Source organism: Hyperolius riggenbachi, chromosome 9 (genome assembly GCF_040937935.1).
Source record: "Hyperolius riggenbachi isolate aHypRig1 chromosome 9, aHypRig1.pri, whole genome shotgun sequence".
Lineage (NCBI taxonomy): Eukaryota > Metazoa > Chordata > Amphibia > Anura > Hyperoliidae > Hyperolius > Hyperolius riggenbachi.
In genome coordinates this window covers 107,883,387-107,898,445 of record NC_090654.1, presented here as the reverse complement: position 1 = coordinate 107,898,445, position 15,059 = coordinate 107,883,387, and the positions used below count along the sequence as shown (strand labels likewise).

At 47.5% G+C, this 15,059-nt stretch overlaps 2 protein-coding genes across 3 annotated transcripts in view; one reads left to right on the top strand and one right to left on the bottom strand.

The window, feature by feature from the left end:
* The window catches only part of LOC137532597 (zinc finger protein 383-like), a 70,771-nt gene that overhangs the window by 17,682 nt on the left and 38,030 nt on the right, over positions 1-15,059 (top strand). The window lies entirely within an intron of this gene.
* Positions 1-15,059, bottom strand: part of LOC137532598 (acyl-coenzyme A thioesterase THEM4-like) — a 54,492-nt gene that overhangs the window by 37,382 nt on the left and 2,051 nt on the right. For both annotated transcript variants that reach the window (XM_068253284.1, XM_068253283.1), the window contains exons 2-3: positions 4,646-4,763; positions 4,399-4,561 (exon numbers count right to left, since the gene is read on the bottom strand). In XM_068253284.1, coding sequence (XP_068109385.1) covers positions 4,399-4,561; positions 4,646-4,741 — 259 coding nt within the window. In that variant the 5' untranslated portion in view covers positions 4,742-4,763. The remainder of the gene's footprint in view (positions 1-4,398; positions 4,562-4,645; positions 4,764-15,059) is intronic.

The window sequence follows — 15,059 nt, the reverse complement described above, 5'->3', positions numbered from 1 at the left end:
GTTCCATAACTAATTAGTGTAGGTAGGCAAATGGTATAAAGGACCTTGCTTGGAGGAGGGAGGGTGGGTCCTCGAGCAGTGAAGTGTATTTCACTCAATTAGGTGTGACTCCAGGCATTAGAGCTTTTCTATCATTTTTGCAGTGTATAGAATTTTTTAAAACTTTGAAAGTTCGCCTCCCCATTGAAGTCTATTGCGGTTCGCGAACTTTTTCGCGAACCGAACCTTTCGCGGAGGTTCGCGAACAGGGTTCGCGAACCGAAAATCGGAGGTTCGGCCCAACTCTAGTCAACACCTAGACATGTAGGTCTGCTGTCTAAGGAGGAATGGACCGACATCTTAGACAGTATGAGTGGGGTCATCATCTCTGATTTTGACCGATTTGCTCATCTCAAACTGGTCTACTGGGCGGACCATAGCCTTCAACAGTATATTTTCCAGATAAAACGCACGCTTGTCCAAAATGCAAACTGATGTGGGGGGCTTTTTTCACATTCTGTGGGGCTGCCCAGTTCTCCTAGATTATTGGTCCAGGCTGGCCCGGATTAGGACAGAGGTTATAGGCGAGAGAATAGTGGTTGACCCCAAAACACTCCTCCTTTGTTTGTATACTTCTTTGGGTAGATGAGTAAGCGCTCTTAAATGCTTGTTCTCTATAACATCAATAGAAAGCCCCCCCCCCCCTTCAGGAAAAAAACTCACCAGACGCCGCGGCCTTCTGGGCCCGTTTTCACCTCCGGGGTAATGGCCACCCCGCAGCCTCACCGGTAATCCACCTTCAGTATCTCCAAAGCTGTGTGTGCAAACAGAAGCTCCACATAGCTTAAAAGCGTACTATTTTTATTATAAAAATTCTGCTGTATCACAAAAAGTTAAAAGTCTAATGCCAGCCACCCCCTCTGTTCACAAAAGTAAACCGCAAAGATAGCAGGTGAAGGGATGCAAGGGACAAACTGCACTCGGCTAGTGGCTATAGTGTGCCTGCTGTCATACTACCTTGCCCACTCCTTAGTGTGCATTTATCTGCTGGCTGGTAAAAAAATTCAAAAGCCTCCCGCATAGACAATCCGGCCGCGTTCGACCTGCGTTATGCGTACTGATGTCACTCCGTGCCTTGCCAACTCCTCAGGCCCCTGCACTAAGGAGTGGGCAGGCTAGTATGACAGCGGCACACTATAGCCACTAGCCGAGTGCAGTTTGTCCCTTGCATCCCCTCACCCGCTATCTTAGCGGTTTACTTTTGTGAACAGAGGGGGTGGCTTTTACTTTATGTGGAGCTTCTGTTTGCACACACAGCTTTGGAGATACTGGAGGTGGATTGCCGGTGAGGCTGCGGGGTGGCCAATACCCCGGAGGTGAAACGGGCCCAGAAGGCAGTGGCTGTTATAGAGAACAAGCATTTAGGAGTGTTTACTCGTCTACCCAAAGAACTATATTATTGATGGTGCACGCATTCAGGAGGAGCGCCCCACTGTTGTCCACTAAAGACGTTTGTGTGGTTTAATAGTTGGCTAAGTTGGACTTTTTAATTATTTTGTGATATATTGCTCCGTGTATAAGCACAGTATCTGGGTGCTAATTGTCATTTTGTTTGTATACTGATTCTACTCTATCCTCACACCAAATTACTCTCGTCAAAATTATGTGCTTTTATGGCAAGTGGGAGGTCTTCCACAAGTGGTGCGCTGATACTCCTCTGTCCACCTCCTCTTAGTGCACACACCTGAACAAAGCCATGACGTGGTACAAACTCACCTACCTTAACCATAACTGCCCCTCTAAGTTTGATAAGATTTGTCAGAGGTGGATTGACTACGTGGCCTTGCACGACGTCCTGTACAGCTCCTGGAGTTGGTACATGCTAGATAACACCAGACATGTAGTAGGTAGTTAAGCTATCAGAGCAGCAAAATTGCTGCGATTTGTGGTCTCTACCATTGCTTAGCAAGTACAATGAACAAGTGTGGGGCTGTTATGTACTATTTTTTGTTTGGACTGTATTTAAAAAATGCAATAAAAAAAAAGAATCTAGGCTTCAACCCGGAAGGTGTCAAAAGAAAGGGCTACCTAAAGTATCCATTCCAAATATATTTGCTCAATTCACCCTTCTGCTACATTAATTTGGTAAGATGGGCACATTTAAGTATGTCACAGTGGACACAGCTTGCATGGCGTGGAACACGGGCTCTAATGCTGGGCATACACGGCTCGTTTTTGCCGCTCGATTCTCCTGCTCGATTGTTTCGCCGCTTGATTCCGCAGTCAATTCTCTTATCTTTTGTTCATTTTTCTTATCTTTTTCCATTCACTACAATCCGGAATCGAGCGGCGAAACGATCGGGCGGGAGATGAGACATGGCGGAAATTATCTATCAAGCCATCCTAATGGCTCATAACCTATGTAAGATCACTGGCACCAATTCAAGATAGAACGTCAGTCACAACTATTCTCTTTAGATTTGGACTGAGTGTACAAGGGTTAAATCATTGGTCAGGGTTTTATTGCTCTTTGTCTGGCCCATTAAGGACTCTCTACTGTTTAATTTTTTTGAGCAGGATTTTCTCAGTGGGACCTTCACAGCAATAAAATATAAAGCTGTTTTAACAGGTCTCATGACAATAAAAGAAAATATTTTATTGTTGCACAGTGCTGTGCAAAAAATGTAAGCAGGTATGAAAAAACACTGCAAAATAAGAAAGCTTTCATAAATGAAGGGCTGGAGAGTTGCACAATAGTCTGTGTCTGCAGCATCGGTTAAGCATGATGGAGGCAAAGCATATCATGTCAGCACCCACTCGGCGCCCGCGCAATCATTTTAGCACTGCCGTCTTTCCTCTCCCTAAGTGTATGTCTTTCCCACCAAGTGTATGTCCTCCCCCATCTCCCCTGCTCAGTATTAACCACTTCAGCCTACAGCGTCGAAAATCTTAAGCATCCGAGCAATGTTCACCTCCCATTCATTCACCAATAACTTTATCGCTACTTATCACAATTAATTGATCTATATCTTGTTTTTTCCGCCACTAATTAGGCTTTCTTTGGGTAGTACATTTTGCTAAGAGCCACTTTACTGTAAATGCATTTTAACAGGAAGATTAAGATAGAAATGGAAAAAAATCATTATTCCTCAGTTTTTGGCCATTATAGTTTAAAATTAATACATGCTACAGTAATTAAAACCCATGCATTTTATGTGCCCATTTGTCCCGCTTATTACACCGTTTAAATTACGTCCCTATCACAATTTATGGCACCGATATTTTATTTAGAAATAAAGGTGCATTTTTTCAATTTGCGTCCATCACTATTTATAAGCTTATAATTTTAAAAAATTTAATAAGATGCTCTCTTGACATGTATATTTAAAAAGTTCAGACCCTTAGGTAACTATTTATGTAGTTTTTTTTTTTTTAATTGTAATTTTTTTTATTTTTTTTAAATACAAAAATTTATTTGGGTAATTTTAGTTTGGGAGGTAAATAGCTAATTTTAGATGTAATATAATGTATTTTTTTTATTTAATTTAGGTATGTGGGTGCAGTTTACTATTTGGCCACAAGATGGCCACATTCAAAAAATTCCTAGATGCGAACGATCTCGCATCTAGGAACTATAAGACTAAAACTATAAGGTGATGTTTCCTGGGGGCAGAAATACCGCGCTCTCTGATGAGAAAGCGTCGGCATTTCTGCCGGAGACTTAGATCGGTGAATGGGAATTATATTCCCATTCACTGATCGGGAGGGCAGCGGGAGCGCGCGCGGGCGCGCGCCTGATCGCGCGCACCACACGGCTGCAGCAGCAGTGCCCATCTGGATGGATATATCCGTCCAGATAGGGCGAAGTGGTTAAAGGGACACTTAAGTCAGAAAAAAAAATGAGTTTTACTAACCTGCGTACAAAAATACGCGTTGTCGCATATCTATGCGTAGGTAATGCGGCAACGCGTATCTTTGTACGCGTTGCGGTCCGCAATAGCGCTAATTACAGTTGGGAATGCGGAGAAAGCTACGCATGGCCAGTCCTGTCGGGCCTGTCGGCGAAAACGAAACTAGCTGGCAGCGGGGGACCAGAGGATTAGTGAGTGGCTGCGAGGGCACAGGACTGCTGCAGGGGGCTGGTAGAAGCCCCAGGTGAGTAAAACTCATTTTTTTTCTGGCTTAAGTGTCCCTTTAAAGGCTCACCTGTCCACCGACACAACTCCTAGTCTCCTCCGGGTCTGGCATTACTGCCAGCGCCTGTACCATTACCATGTGACTCAGCACATGTAGTGCATACACTTGAGAAGTCACCGGCCAGGGGTCCATCAGTCATTGAGATATCAGGCGCTGTTAATGCTACACACCCAATCGGGCCCTTGAAACTGAGATTTTACTAAATTCTATAGAAGTTGATACCTTCTAGGTGATGAGCTGTGGTGTTGTGAGAAGGTATTCTCTTCCAATGGCCAGTTTCCGTTAGCTCCATGAATTTGCCATAGAGATCCTGCATGTTCTTACTCCAAGTAGCATTGGGCAACCCAAAATCTCGTAGCCCCTCATTACAGAAAGTGCTGCCAACCTAGAAGAAGGTAAACATTTAGTAAATATCAGTTATAGCAAGATATTGAACTAATATACAGACCAGTAATAAGAGGTTACTCACTGATAAGTAGTGGGATAGACTTCTGGCAGCCGGTAGTTGGGTGGGCATGCAAAGAGTTAGGTTCCTGTAGAGGAGTTTGGAACAACCATTCAGCATTGTTACTACCTATGTCAGTAGTCTAAAGAGAGGGGAAAGGAAAAATTACACATGTATTTTATATATTTCCTCAAGGTACTTTGACCTCCACTCAGTTCAAACACATTCTCACTCAAAACTTTGCATCTAGTAGGTTTAATGTGATTAGTCCTAATAACCTCACACATATTTTGTTTGTATATAACATTCCATGATAGCATTGAACATGACACCACTGTTCTAATTACTGGCCAGTCAGAGACATCTAGCTGTGGAATCAGTTATATGTGTGGTTTTCACCATCCAAGGCCTACTTTTACCAACCACCCCTCCTAAAGTTGCATACACATGCACAATAACCAGTGGTGCTCAAATACCCCTTTTCAAAATTCGAGTTTGGTCGAATTCGAATAGTAAATTATTCGAGGTCAGTCGAATATTCGAGTCGAATAAATTTTACTATTCGATTCGACCTCGGACTTCGAGCTCACTATTCAAGTGGGTATTCGAGCTCATTATTCGAGCTGACTATTCGAATTGGCCTTAAATAGCTTCCTACACTTGTTTTGAGGGTGAATGATGCAAGAAACATCTTTTTTTCCAAGTAACAACAGCAAGTGATTATGTGGGGATGTTCCTTTAAAAAAAAAAGGTGAAAAGAGAAGTTGTGTCCAGAATTTTGTTCAGTACTGTATATACTTCTTCTTCTTCTTCTTTATCTTCTATATCTTCTTCTTCTTCTTCTATATCTTCTTCTTCTATATCTTCTTCTATATCTTCTTCTTCTTCTTTTATATTGTCTTCTTCTTCTTCTTCATCTTCTTCATCATCATCTTCTTCTTTTTCATCTTCTTTTTCTTCATCATCTTCTTCTTCATCTTCTTCTTCTTCATCTTCTTCATCTTCTTCTTCATCTTCTTCATCTTCTTCTTCATCTTCTTCATCTTCTTCATCTTCTTCTTCATCTTCTTCATCTTCTTCATCTTCTTCTTCTTCTTCATCTTCTTCTTCTTCTCCTTCTTCATCTTCTTCTTCTTCATCTTCTTCTTCTTCATCTTCTTCATCTTCTTCTTCATCTTCTTCATCTTCTTCATCTTCTTCTTCATCTTCTTCATCTTCTTCATCTTCTTCTTCTTCATCTTCTTCTTCTTCTCCTTCTTCTTCTTCTTCTTCTTCATCTTCTTCATCTTCTTCATCTTCTTCTATATCGTCTTCTTCTTCACTTATTTCTCTTTTCAATTTTTTTTTTAAAGAAATGCAGCTATTTTTGAGCGTAACAAATAGCTGGTGGCGCACGCATGTTGGAAGCGCCATTGTATGTGCTCCCTGGCAGTGGAAACACACAGACAGCAGGAGGTAAATTCAGCAGCAGGAGGAGGAGGATGAGTGTGTGGCAGCAGGCAGTCAATGAGGCAGGCAGCGTGACATAATAGCCCTGGTACCTAGCGGTGATACCAGGGCTGTAAATAAACACAGCAGGCAGGAGGTCCCAGACAGCGGTCGTGCAGCCCACATCGTGTCCAATACACAACTGGGACAACACAGTTTTCAACCCGGGCACCTCAGAAAAATTAAACCTTTTTTTTAATGGTTTTTTGGTTTTGTTTGTAAAACAAATTACACAGATATATAGCTATTGTTTGACGTAATAGCTGGTGGCAGAGTGGCAGCAGAATGTAATTCTGTGTACCCTGGCAGTGGGAAACACAGACCGACAGCAGCAGCAGCAGGAGGAATGGAGGAGTAATGTGAGCAGCTATTGTTTGACGTAATAGCTGGTGGCAGACTGGCAGCAGAAGGTAATTCTGTGTACCCTGGCAGTGGGAAACACAGACAGACAGCAGCATCAGCAGGAGAAATGGAGGAGTAGTGTGAGTGTGGCAGCAGGTAGGCAGCGTGACATAATAGCCCTGGTACCTAGCGGTGATACCAGGCCGTAAATAAACACAACAGGAGGTCCCAGACAGCGGTCGTGCAGCCCACATTGTGTCCAATACACAACTGGGACAACACAGTTTTCAACCCGGGCACCTCAGAAAAATTAAACCTTTTTTTTGTAATGGTTTTGTAGTTTTGGTTTTACAACCAATTACACAGATATAGCTATTTTTTGACGTAATAGCTGGTGGCAGAGTGGCAGCAGAAGGTAAATCTGTGTACCCTGGCATTGGGAAACACAGACAGACAGCAGCAGCAGGAGGAATGGAGGAGTAATTATGTGAGCAGCTATTGTTTGACGTAATAGCTGGTGGCAGAGTGGCAGCAGAAGCTAATTCTGTGTACCCTGGCAGTGGGAAACACAGACAGACAGCAGCATCAGCAGGAGGAATGGAGGAGTAGTGTGAGTGTGGCAGCAGGTAGGCAGCGTGACATAATAGCCCTGGTACCTATTGGTGATACCAGGCCGTAAATAAACACAACAGGAGGTCCCAGACAGCGGTCGTGCAGCCCACATCGTGTCCAATACACAACTGGGACAACACAGTTTTCAACCCGGGCACCTCAGAAAAATTAAACCTTTTTTTTTGTAATGGTTTTGTAGTTTTGGTTGTACAACCAATTACACAGATATAGCTATTTTTTGACGTAATAGCTGGTGGCAGAGTGGCAGCAGAAGGTAAATCTGTGTACCCTGGCGTTGGGAAACACAGACAGACAGCAGCAGCAGGAGGAATGGAGGAGTAATTATGTGAGCAGCTATTGTTTGACGTAATAGCTGGTGGCAGAGTGGCAGCAGAAGCTAATTCTGTGTACCCTGGCAGTGGGAAACACAGACAGACAGCAGCATCAGCAGGAGGAATGGAGGAGTAGTGTGAGTGTGGCAGCAGGTAGGCAGCGTGACATAATAGCCCTGGTACCTAGCGGTGATACCAGGCCGTAAATAAACACAACAGGAGGTCCCAGGCAGCGGTCGTGCAGCCCACATCGTGTCCAATACACAACTGGGACAACACAGTTTTCAACCCGGGCACCTCAGAAAAATTAAACCTTTTTTTTTGTAATGGTTTTGTAGTTTTGGTTTTACAACCAATTACACAGATATAGCTATTTTTTGACGTAATAGCTGGTGGCAGAGTGGCAGCAGAAGGTAAATCTGTATACCCTGGCGTTGGGAAACACAGACAGACAGCAGCAGCAGCAGCAGGAGGAATGGAGGAGTAATTATGTGTGCAGCTATTGTTTGACGTAATAGCTGGTGGCAGACTGGCAGCAGAAGGTAATTCTGTGTACCCTGGCAGTGGGAAACACAGACAGACAGCAGCAGCAGGAGGAATGGAGGAGTAGTGTGAGTGTGGCAGCAGGCAGGCAGCGTGACATAATAGCCCTGGTACCTAGCGGTGATACCAGGCCGTAAATAAACACAACAGGAGGTCCCAGACAGCGGTCGTGCAGCGAACATCGTGTCCAATACACAACTGGGACAACACAGTTTTCAACCCGGGCACCTCAGAAAAATTAAACCTTTTTTTTTGTAATGGTTTTGTAGTTTTGGTTTTACAACCAATTACACAGATATAGCTATTTTTTGACGTAATAGCTGGTGGCAGAGTGGCAGCAGAATGTAATTCTGTGTACCCTGGCAGTGGGAAACACAGACCGACAGCAGCAGCAGCAGGAGGAATGGAGGAGTAATGTGAGCAGCTATTGTTTGACGTAATAGCTGGTGGCAGTGTGGCAGCAGAAGGTAATTCTGTGTACCCTGGCAGTGGGAAACACAGACAGACAGCAGCAGCAGGAGGAATGGAGGAGTAGTGTGAGTGTGGCAGCAGGCAGGCAGCGTGACATAATAGCCCTGGTACCTAGCGGTGATACCAGGCCGTAAATGAACACAACAGGAGGTCCCAGACAGCGGTCGTGCAGCCCACATCGTGTCCAATACACAACTGGGACAACACAGTTTTCAACCCGGGCACCTCAGAAAAATTAAACCTTTTTTTTAATGTTTTTTTGGTTTTGTTTGTAAAACAAATTACACAGATATATAGCTATTGTTTGACGTAATAGCTGGTGGCAGAGTGGCAGCAGAAGGTAAATCTGTGTACCCTGGCAGTGGGAAACACAGACAGACAGCAGAAGGGCAGTACACAGCAGCCCACTGTAGGTGTAAAATGTGTGGCTGCAGGCGACGTAATAGTCAAAGTGAACCAGGCTGGCTTAGTGAGCAGGAGCCAGGAGGTGGTAAAGGGTGGTAAGGCACATTAACGATGGTTCTTAGCCAGTTCATGTCCCCCTCTCGCCGACAACAGGGTCCAGGAACTTGCCTTCCACCCACGCCTGGTTCATCTTGAGAAACGTCAGTCTGTCCACAGACTTGTGAGACAGACGTGAGCGTTTCTCGGTGACCACACCACCAGCTGCACTGAAGCAGTGCTCGGACAGCACGCTGGAAGGGGGGCAGGACAGCACTTCCAGGGCGTACTGCGCCAGCTCGCTCCAGATCTCCAGGCGCTTGACCCAATACTCCATGGGATCAACAGGGGCATCGCTGTCAAGCCCGCTGTAGGACCCCATGTAGTCAGCCACCATGCGGGTCAGGCGCTGGCTGTGACCGGAGGAGGATGCTGCTGCATGCACCTCCTCTCTAGTCACTGCTGCCGGAGCCTCTACAGTCCTGTAGAGCTCGTGGCTGAGAGACAGCAGGTCTGTGGGGCGCTTGCTGCTGGATGCAGGCACCTGCTGCTGCCTCTGTGCTGGCTGCTGGACAGTGGGGGTGGAAGGCTGGGGGAAGGCTTCCTCCAAGCGCTCAACAAGGGCCTGCTGCAAGCTCCTTATTTGTTGCGCTGGGTCTCCTCCTGCAGGCGGCAGGAACTGGCTCAACTTCCCCTTGAGGCGTGGGTCCAACATCATGCTGATCCAGATGTCCTCCCTCTGCTTCATCTGGATCACCCTGGGGTCCCTGCGCAGGCACATCAGCATGTGCGCTGCCATTGGGAAGAGGCGGGCCACGTCTGCTGGCACATCGACGGCAGTGCTGCTGTCCTCATCCTCCTCCTCTGCCTCGTCAGCCTCATCCTCTCTCCACCCCCGCACCAACTCAGCTGCACTGTGCTGCTCCCCCTCATCAGCAGCAAGGTCAGGGACCTCCACCAAGTCCTCCTCCTCCTCCCCCTCAGAGGTGGACTGTGCAGCTGCTTGCCGCTCCTGCTGGTCCAAGTCTGCCGCTCCCTGTTCCAGCAAAGCATCGAGGGCCCTGTTCAGCAGACAAACCAGGGGCACCCACTCGCAGACCATAGCATGGTCCCTGCTCACCATGTTAGTGGCCTGCAGAAAGGGAGCCAGCACTAAGCACACCTGCTGCATGTGCCTCCAGTCATCATCGGGGACGATGGACGGGATGTTGCTGGTCTTGTCCCTTCTCTGAGCGGCGGAAACAGTGGCCAGGGCAAGGTACTGGTTGACAGCGTGCTTCTGTTCAACCAGACGCTCCAACATCGCCAGGGTGGAGTTCCAGCGAGTCGGAACGTCAAGGATCAGCCGATGGCGTGGCAGATCCAGCTCCTTTTGCACGTCTTCCAGGCTCGCACAGGCTGCAGCCAAGCGCCGGAAGTGACGCACAACGTTCCTTGCCGCTTCCAGCAGTTCGCCCATCCCCTGGTAGGTGCGCAAGAACTTCTGCACCACCAGGTTCAGCACGTGGGCAAGACAGGGGATGTGGGTCAGGTTTCCCCTGTCTATTGCGGCAACCAGATTGGCCCCATTGTCGGCCACCACCTCTCCGACTCTGAGGCCTCTGGGGGTCAGCCAAATCCTCTCCTGCTCCTGGAGTTTGGCCAACACATGGGTTGCCGTCAGCTTGGTCTTCCCAAGGCTGACCAAGTGCAGCAGCGCTTGGCAGTGGCGGGCCTTCACGCTGCTGCTGAGGCGGGGGGTTTGGCCAGGTGTGCCGGAGGATGGCAGAGGATCGGAGGAACCTGCTGCAGTTCCCCTGACCCTGCGGGGTGGCACCACCCACTGTGTTGCTGCTGCTGCTGTGCCCGCTGCTGCTCTCCCATCCTCACCCCCTTCCACCAAGCTGACCCAGTGGACAGTGAAGGACAGGTAGCGGCCTGTCCCGAAGCGGCTGCTCCAGGAGTCCATGGTGACGTGGACCCTTTCACCAACCGCGTGCTCCAGCCCTCGCTCCACATTGGCCATCACAAAGCGGTGCAGTGCAGGAATGGCCTTGCGGGCAAAGAAGTGTCTGCTGGGGAGCTGCCAGTCTGGGGCTGCGCAAGCAAGCAGCGCACGAATGTCGCTCCCCTCCTGCACAAGCGTGTACGGCAGGAGTTGGGAGCACATGGCCCGTGCCAGCAAGCCGTTCAGCTGCCGCACGCGACGGCTGCTGGGAGGCAGAGCCCTAACCACCCCCTGGAAGGACTCACTCAAAAGGCTCTGGCGTGGCCTTTTGCTGGCACGGGAATCAGCAGACACAGCGGAGGAGGCCACTGAGGACTGGCTGCCAGAACAGGCCTCAGTGTCGGCGGCAGGAGTTGAAGAGGGGGGAGGAGCAGTGCGTTTCCGCACTCCTGCTGGTGCTGCTGGAGGAGCAGGAGGGCGGGTGGCTGCTGTTGCTGCTGCTGCTGCAGCTGAAGGCTGTGCAGTGATGGGTGTGGTGCCACTGCCAGCACCAGATGCCTTCAGCCTCTGGAACTCCTCATGCTGGTGGAAATGTTTCGCAGCAAGGTGGTTGATGAGCGAGCTGGTGCTGAACTTTAAGGGGTCTGCACCTCTGCTCAACTTCCGCTGACAGTGGTTGCAAGTGGCGTACTTGCTGTACACAGTGGGCATGGTGAAAAATCGCCAGATTGGTGACAGAAACATCCCCCTACGGCATGGAAGCGCTGCTGCCGCCTGTCTCCCTGTGGTGGTTGGGGGGGGGGGGGGGCTTGGGTGCGGCTGGTGGTGGTACTGGCAGATGCTGCTGCTGCTGCTGCTGCTGAGCCTGAGACACCAGCAGGCTGTGGGACCTGCCTACTGCTGCCAATGCTTGCAATGATGCGCCTCCTTGCAAGGCCCACAAGCGCATCCTCCTCCTCCTCAGAGCTGCTGAGGACGACATCCCCTGGAGGTGGTGGCACCCAGTCTCTGTCTGTCACCGGGTCATCATCATCCTCCCCCTCCTGAAACATGTCCTGCTGGGATGATAACCCCCCAAACTCCTCTCCTGATGCATGGATGGGCTGCTTGACTGTCGCCACAGTCTTGCTGTCCAATCCCTCATCCCCCAAAGTGCCCATCAGCATCTCCTCCTCCAAATCGCCAACAACAGCAGACAATACCCTGATGGTGCCTGGGGTAAAAATACTGCTGAGTGACAGGTCGCCAACTTGTGACGGTGAACTGGCCTCCTCCCCAGACCCTGCTGGGCGGCTGCTGCGAACAGGGGTGGTGGTGGTGGTGGTGAGGGTGGAGGCCTCGGATGCAGAGCTGATGGCGGGCTGCTCATCCTCCGTCATGAGTTGCACCACAGTGTCTGCATGCTTTTCCTCAATGGGACGTTTCCGACCCGGCTGGAGGAAAATCGGAGCAGGTGCTACACGCTGCTGCTGCTGTGTCTCTGCAGCGTGAGTTGCAGATGCTCCTGCTGGGCGGCGCCCAAGGCGTCCACGGCCAGTGGCTATGGGAGGAATGTTAGCCACTGACGCTGCTGCTGCTGCTGCGGAACTGTGCATGGTGGCGCGGCCGCGGCCTGCCACAATGCTGCTCCCTCTCCTCCTGATTCCCTTGCTGCCCTTCCCCTTGCCCAAACCGCGCTGGCTGCCACTTCCAGACATCTTCGATGTTTTGGGCGTAAAGACAAAAGTTTTTTAAAAGGGCGGGTTAAAAGTGGGGTACTTTAATGGAGTGGGTTGGTGGGTGAGGTGACTGAGTGAGTGTCCCTAGTACAGTAAGTAAGTAGTAACAGTCAGGAAGTACAACTAGAAGTTACAATAATCAGTAGTAATCACAAGGAAATTTAGTGTGTGTACACTACAGACAGTGAGTGCACACACACACACGCAGGAGCTAGCCTATGAACAGTGACTGAGTGTCCTAGTACAGTAAGAGTAAGTAGTAACAGTAAGTACAACTAATTACAATAATCAATCAGTAATCAGAACTTCAGAAGGAAATAGAGTGTGTTGTACACAGACAGTGAGTGCACACACGCAGGAGCTAGTAGCCTATGAACAGTGACTGAGTGTCCTAGACTCCTATAGTACAGTAAGAGTAAGTAGTAACAGTAAGTACAACTAATTACAATAATCAATCAGTAATCAGAAGGAAATAGAGTGTGTGTGTACAGTACACAGACAGTGAGTGCACACACGCAGGAGCTAGTAGCCTATGAACAGTGACTGAGTGTCCTAGACTCCTATAGTACAGTAAGAGTAAGTAGTAACAGTAAGTACAACTAATTACAATAATCAATCAGTAATCAGAAGGAAATAGAGTGTGTGTGTACAGTACACAGACAGTGAGTGCACACACGCAGGAGCTAGTAGCCTATGAACAGTGACTGAGTGTCCTAGACTCCTATAGTACAGTAAGAGTAAGTAGTAACAGTAAGTACAACTAATTACAATAATCAATCAGTAATCAGAAGGAAATAGAGTGTGTGTGTACACTACAGTACACAGACAGTGAGTGAGTGCACACACGCAGGAACTAGTAGCCTATGAACAGTGACTGAGTGTCCTAGACTCCTATAGTACAGTAAGAGTAAGTAGTAACAGTAAGTACAACTAATTACAATAATCAATCAGTAATCAGAAGGAAATAGAGTGTGTGTGTACACTACAGTACACAGACAGTGAGTGAGTGCACACACGCAGGAGCTAGTAGCCTATGAACAGTGACTGAGTGTCCTAGACTCCTAGTACAGTAAGAGTAAGTAGTAACAGTAAGTACAACTAATTACAATAATCAATCAGTAATCAGAAGGAAATAGAGTGTGTGTGTACAAGACAGTGAGTGCACACACGCAGGAGCTAGTAGCCTTAGCCTTAGCCTATGAACAGTGACAGTGAGTGTCCTAGTACAATATAACTACAATACTAAATACAGAATCAATCAGTAGTAAAGGACAGCAGAAATACTGGTATAGATGAGAGAAATATACTAACAGAGGACAGGAGAGAACAGCTGCCCACACAGGCAGGCCCTGAGGCCTAAAGCTGTAAGCTTGCCTGCAGCAGCTGTCTCTGTCTATGTAACACAAAAGCTACTAACTAAAATACAATGTCTATCTAACTAACAACAATATAGGTGTGTATAGGAGGTGTATGTGAGCAAAAACGCTAGGTAAATGACCACAATAGAGCTCTTGCTAAGCTAAAGCACAAAGGAGCAACTCTCTCTCTATGCAAGTCTCAGGCAAGGACGGAGAAACCTAACATGGCGGCCGCTATTTATAGGGTAGGGGCTGGCCAGGGTCCCCCTCTGTGATTGGCTGCCGTCAGAGGGCCTGGGAGCCCTCTGATTGGCTCTAAGGACATCAATCTGGGCTATGACGCTATTCGAGCTCGGTACCCGAGCTCGAATAGCGCCGTTTGCTCGAATAGCTCGAATAGTGAATGGGCTATTCGCGTTTACTCGAATAGCCCATTCGAATAGCTGCAGCTATTCGGAGCTCGAATACCGAGCTCGAATAGCTGAAAAAGAGCTCGAATATTCGAGCTCTGCTGAGCACCACTGACAATAACTGTCACCCATTGTGCCAACAATTGTGATCTAATCACTAGGATGACAGTTCTGGGCACAAACATATATATTGAGAAAACTGATTTAAAAAAAAAATCCAAAGAGAAAGGTTTTTTAAAGGACACCAAGGCAAAAATAAACTAATGAAATAAACAAAAGTATCTATCTTCCTTCTCCTAAAAATGACTTTTTAAGATATTCCACAGTTTTATTTTAGGTTTAAATCTACTTTTTTAGTTTTAACTGTTCAATGACACATTCATTAAAGTATGCCAGAGCTAAAATGTATGAACTATAATCCCTTTTTATCTTTTTCCTGCTCTCAGAAGCCATTTTCTGCTAGGAAAGTGTTTTATAGTTGGATTTTTTGATCAGTGAGTTTTACAATGTAGTCACTTCCTGTCAGAGTTAGGACCGAGTCAGCCACTTACATACCTGATATTTAACTCTTTCAGGCAGAGAAAGAAAAAAAGGAACACAGCATAGTTATTTGTGTTCTAGGCACTGTGTATACCCATGTCTATCTCATCATGTCACATGTCACCTCGGGTATCCTTTAAACCGGTAAAATTACATTTTACTGTGGGACACTGAGATTACAGGGGAACATGGTGGCACAGAAAATAAAAAGTAAAGAAAACATAGTTTGACCAGAACTGTAATTCTGTATTGTTGG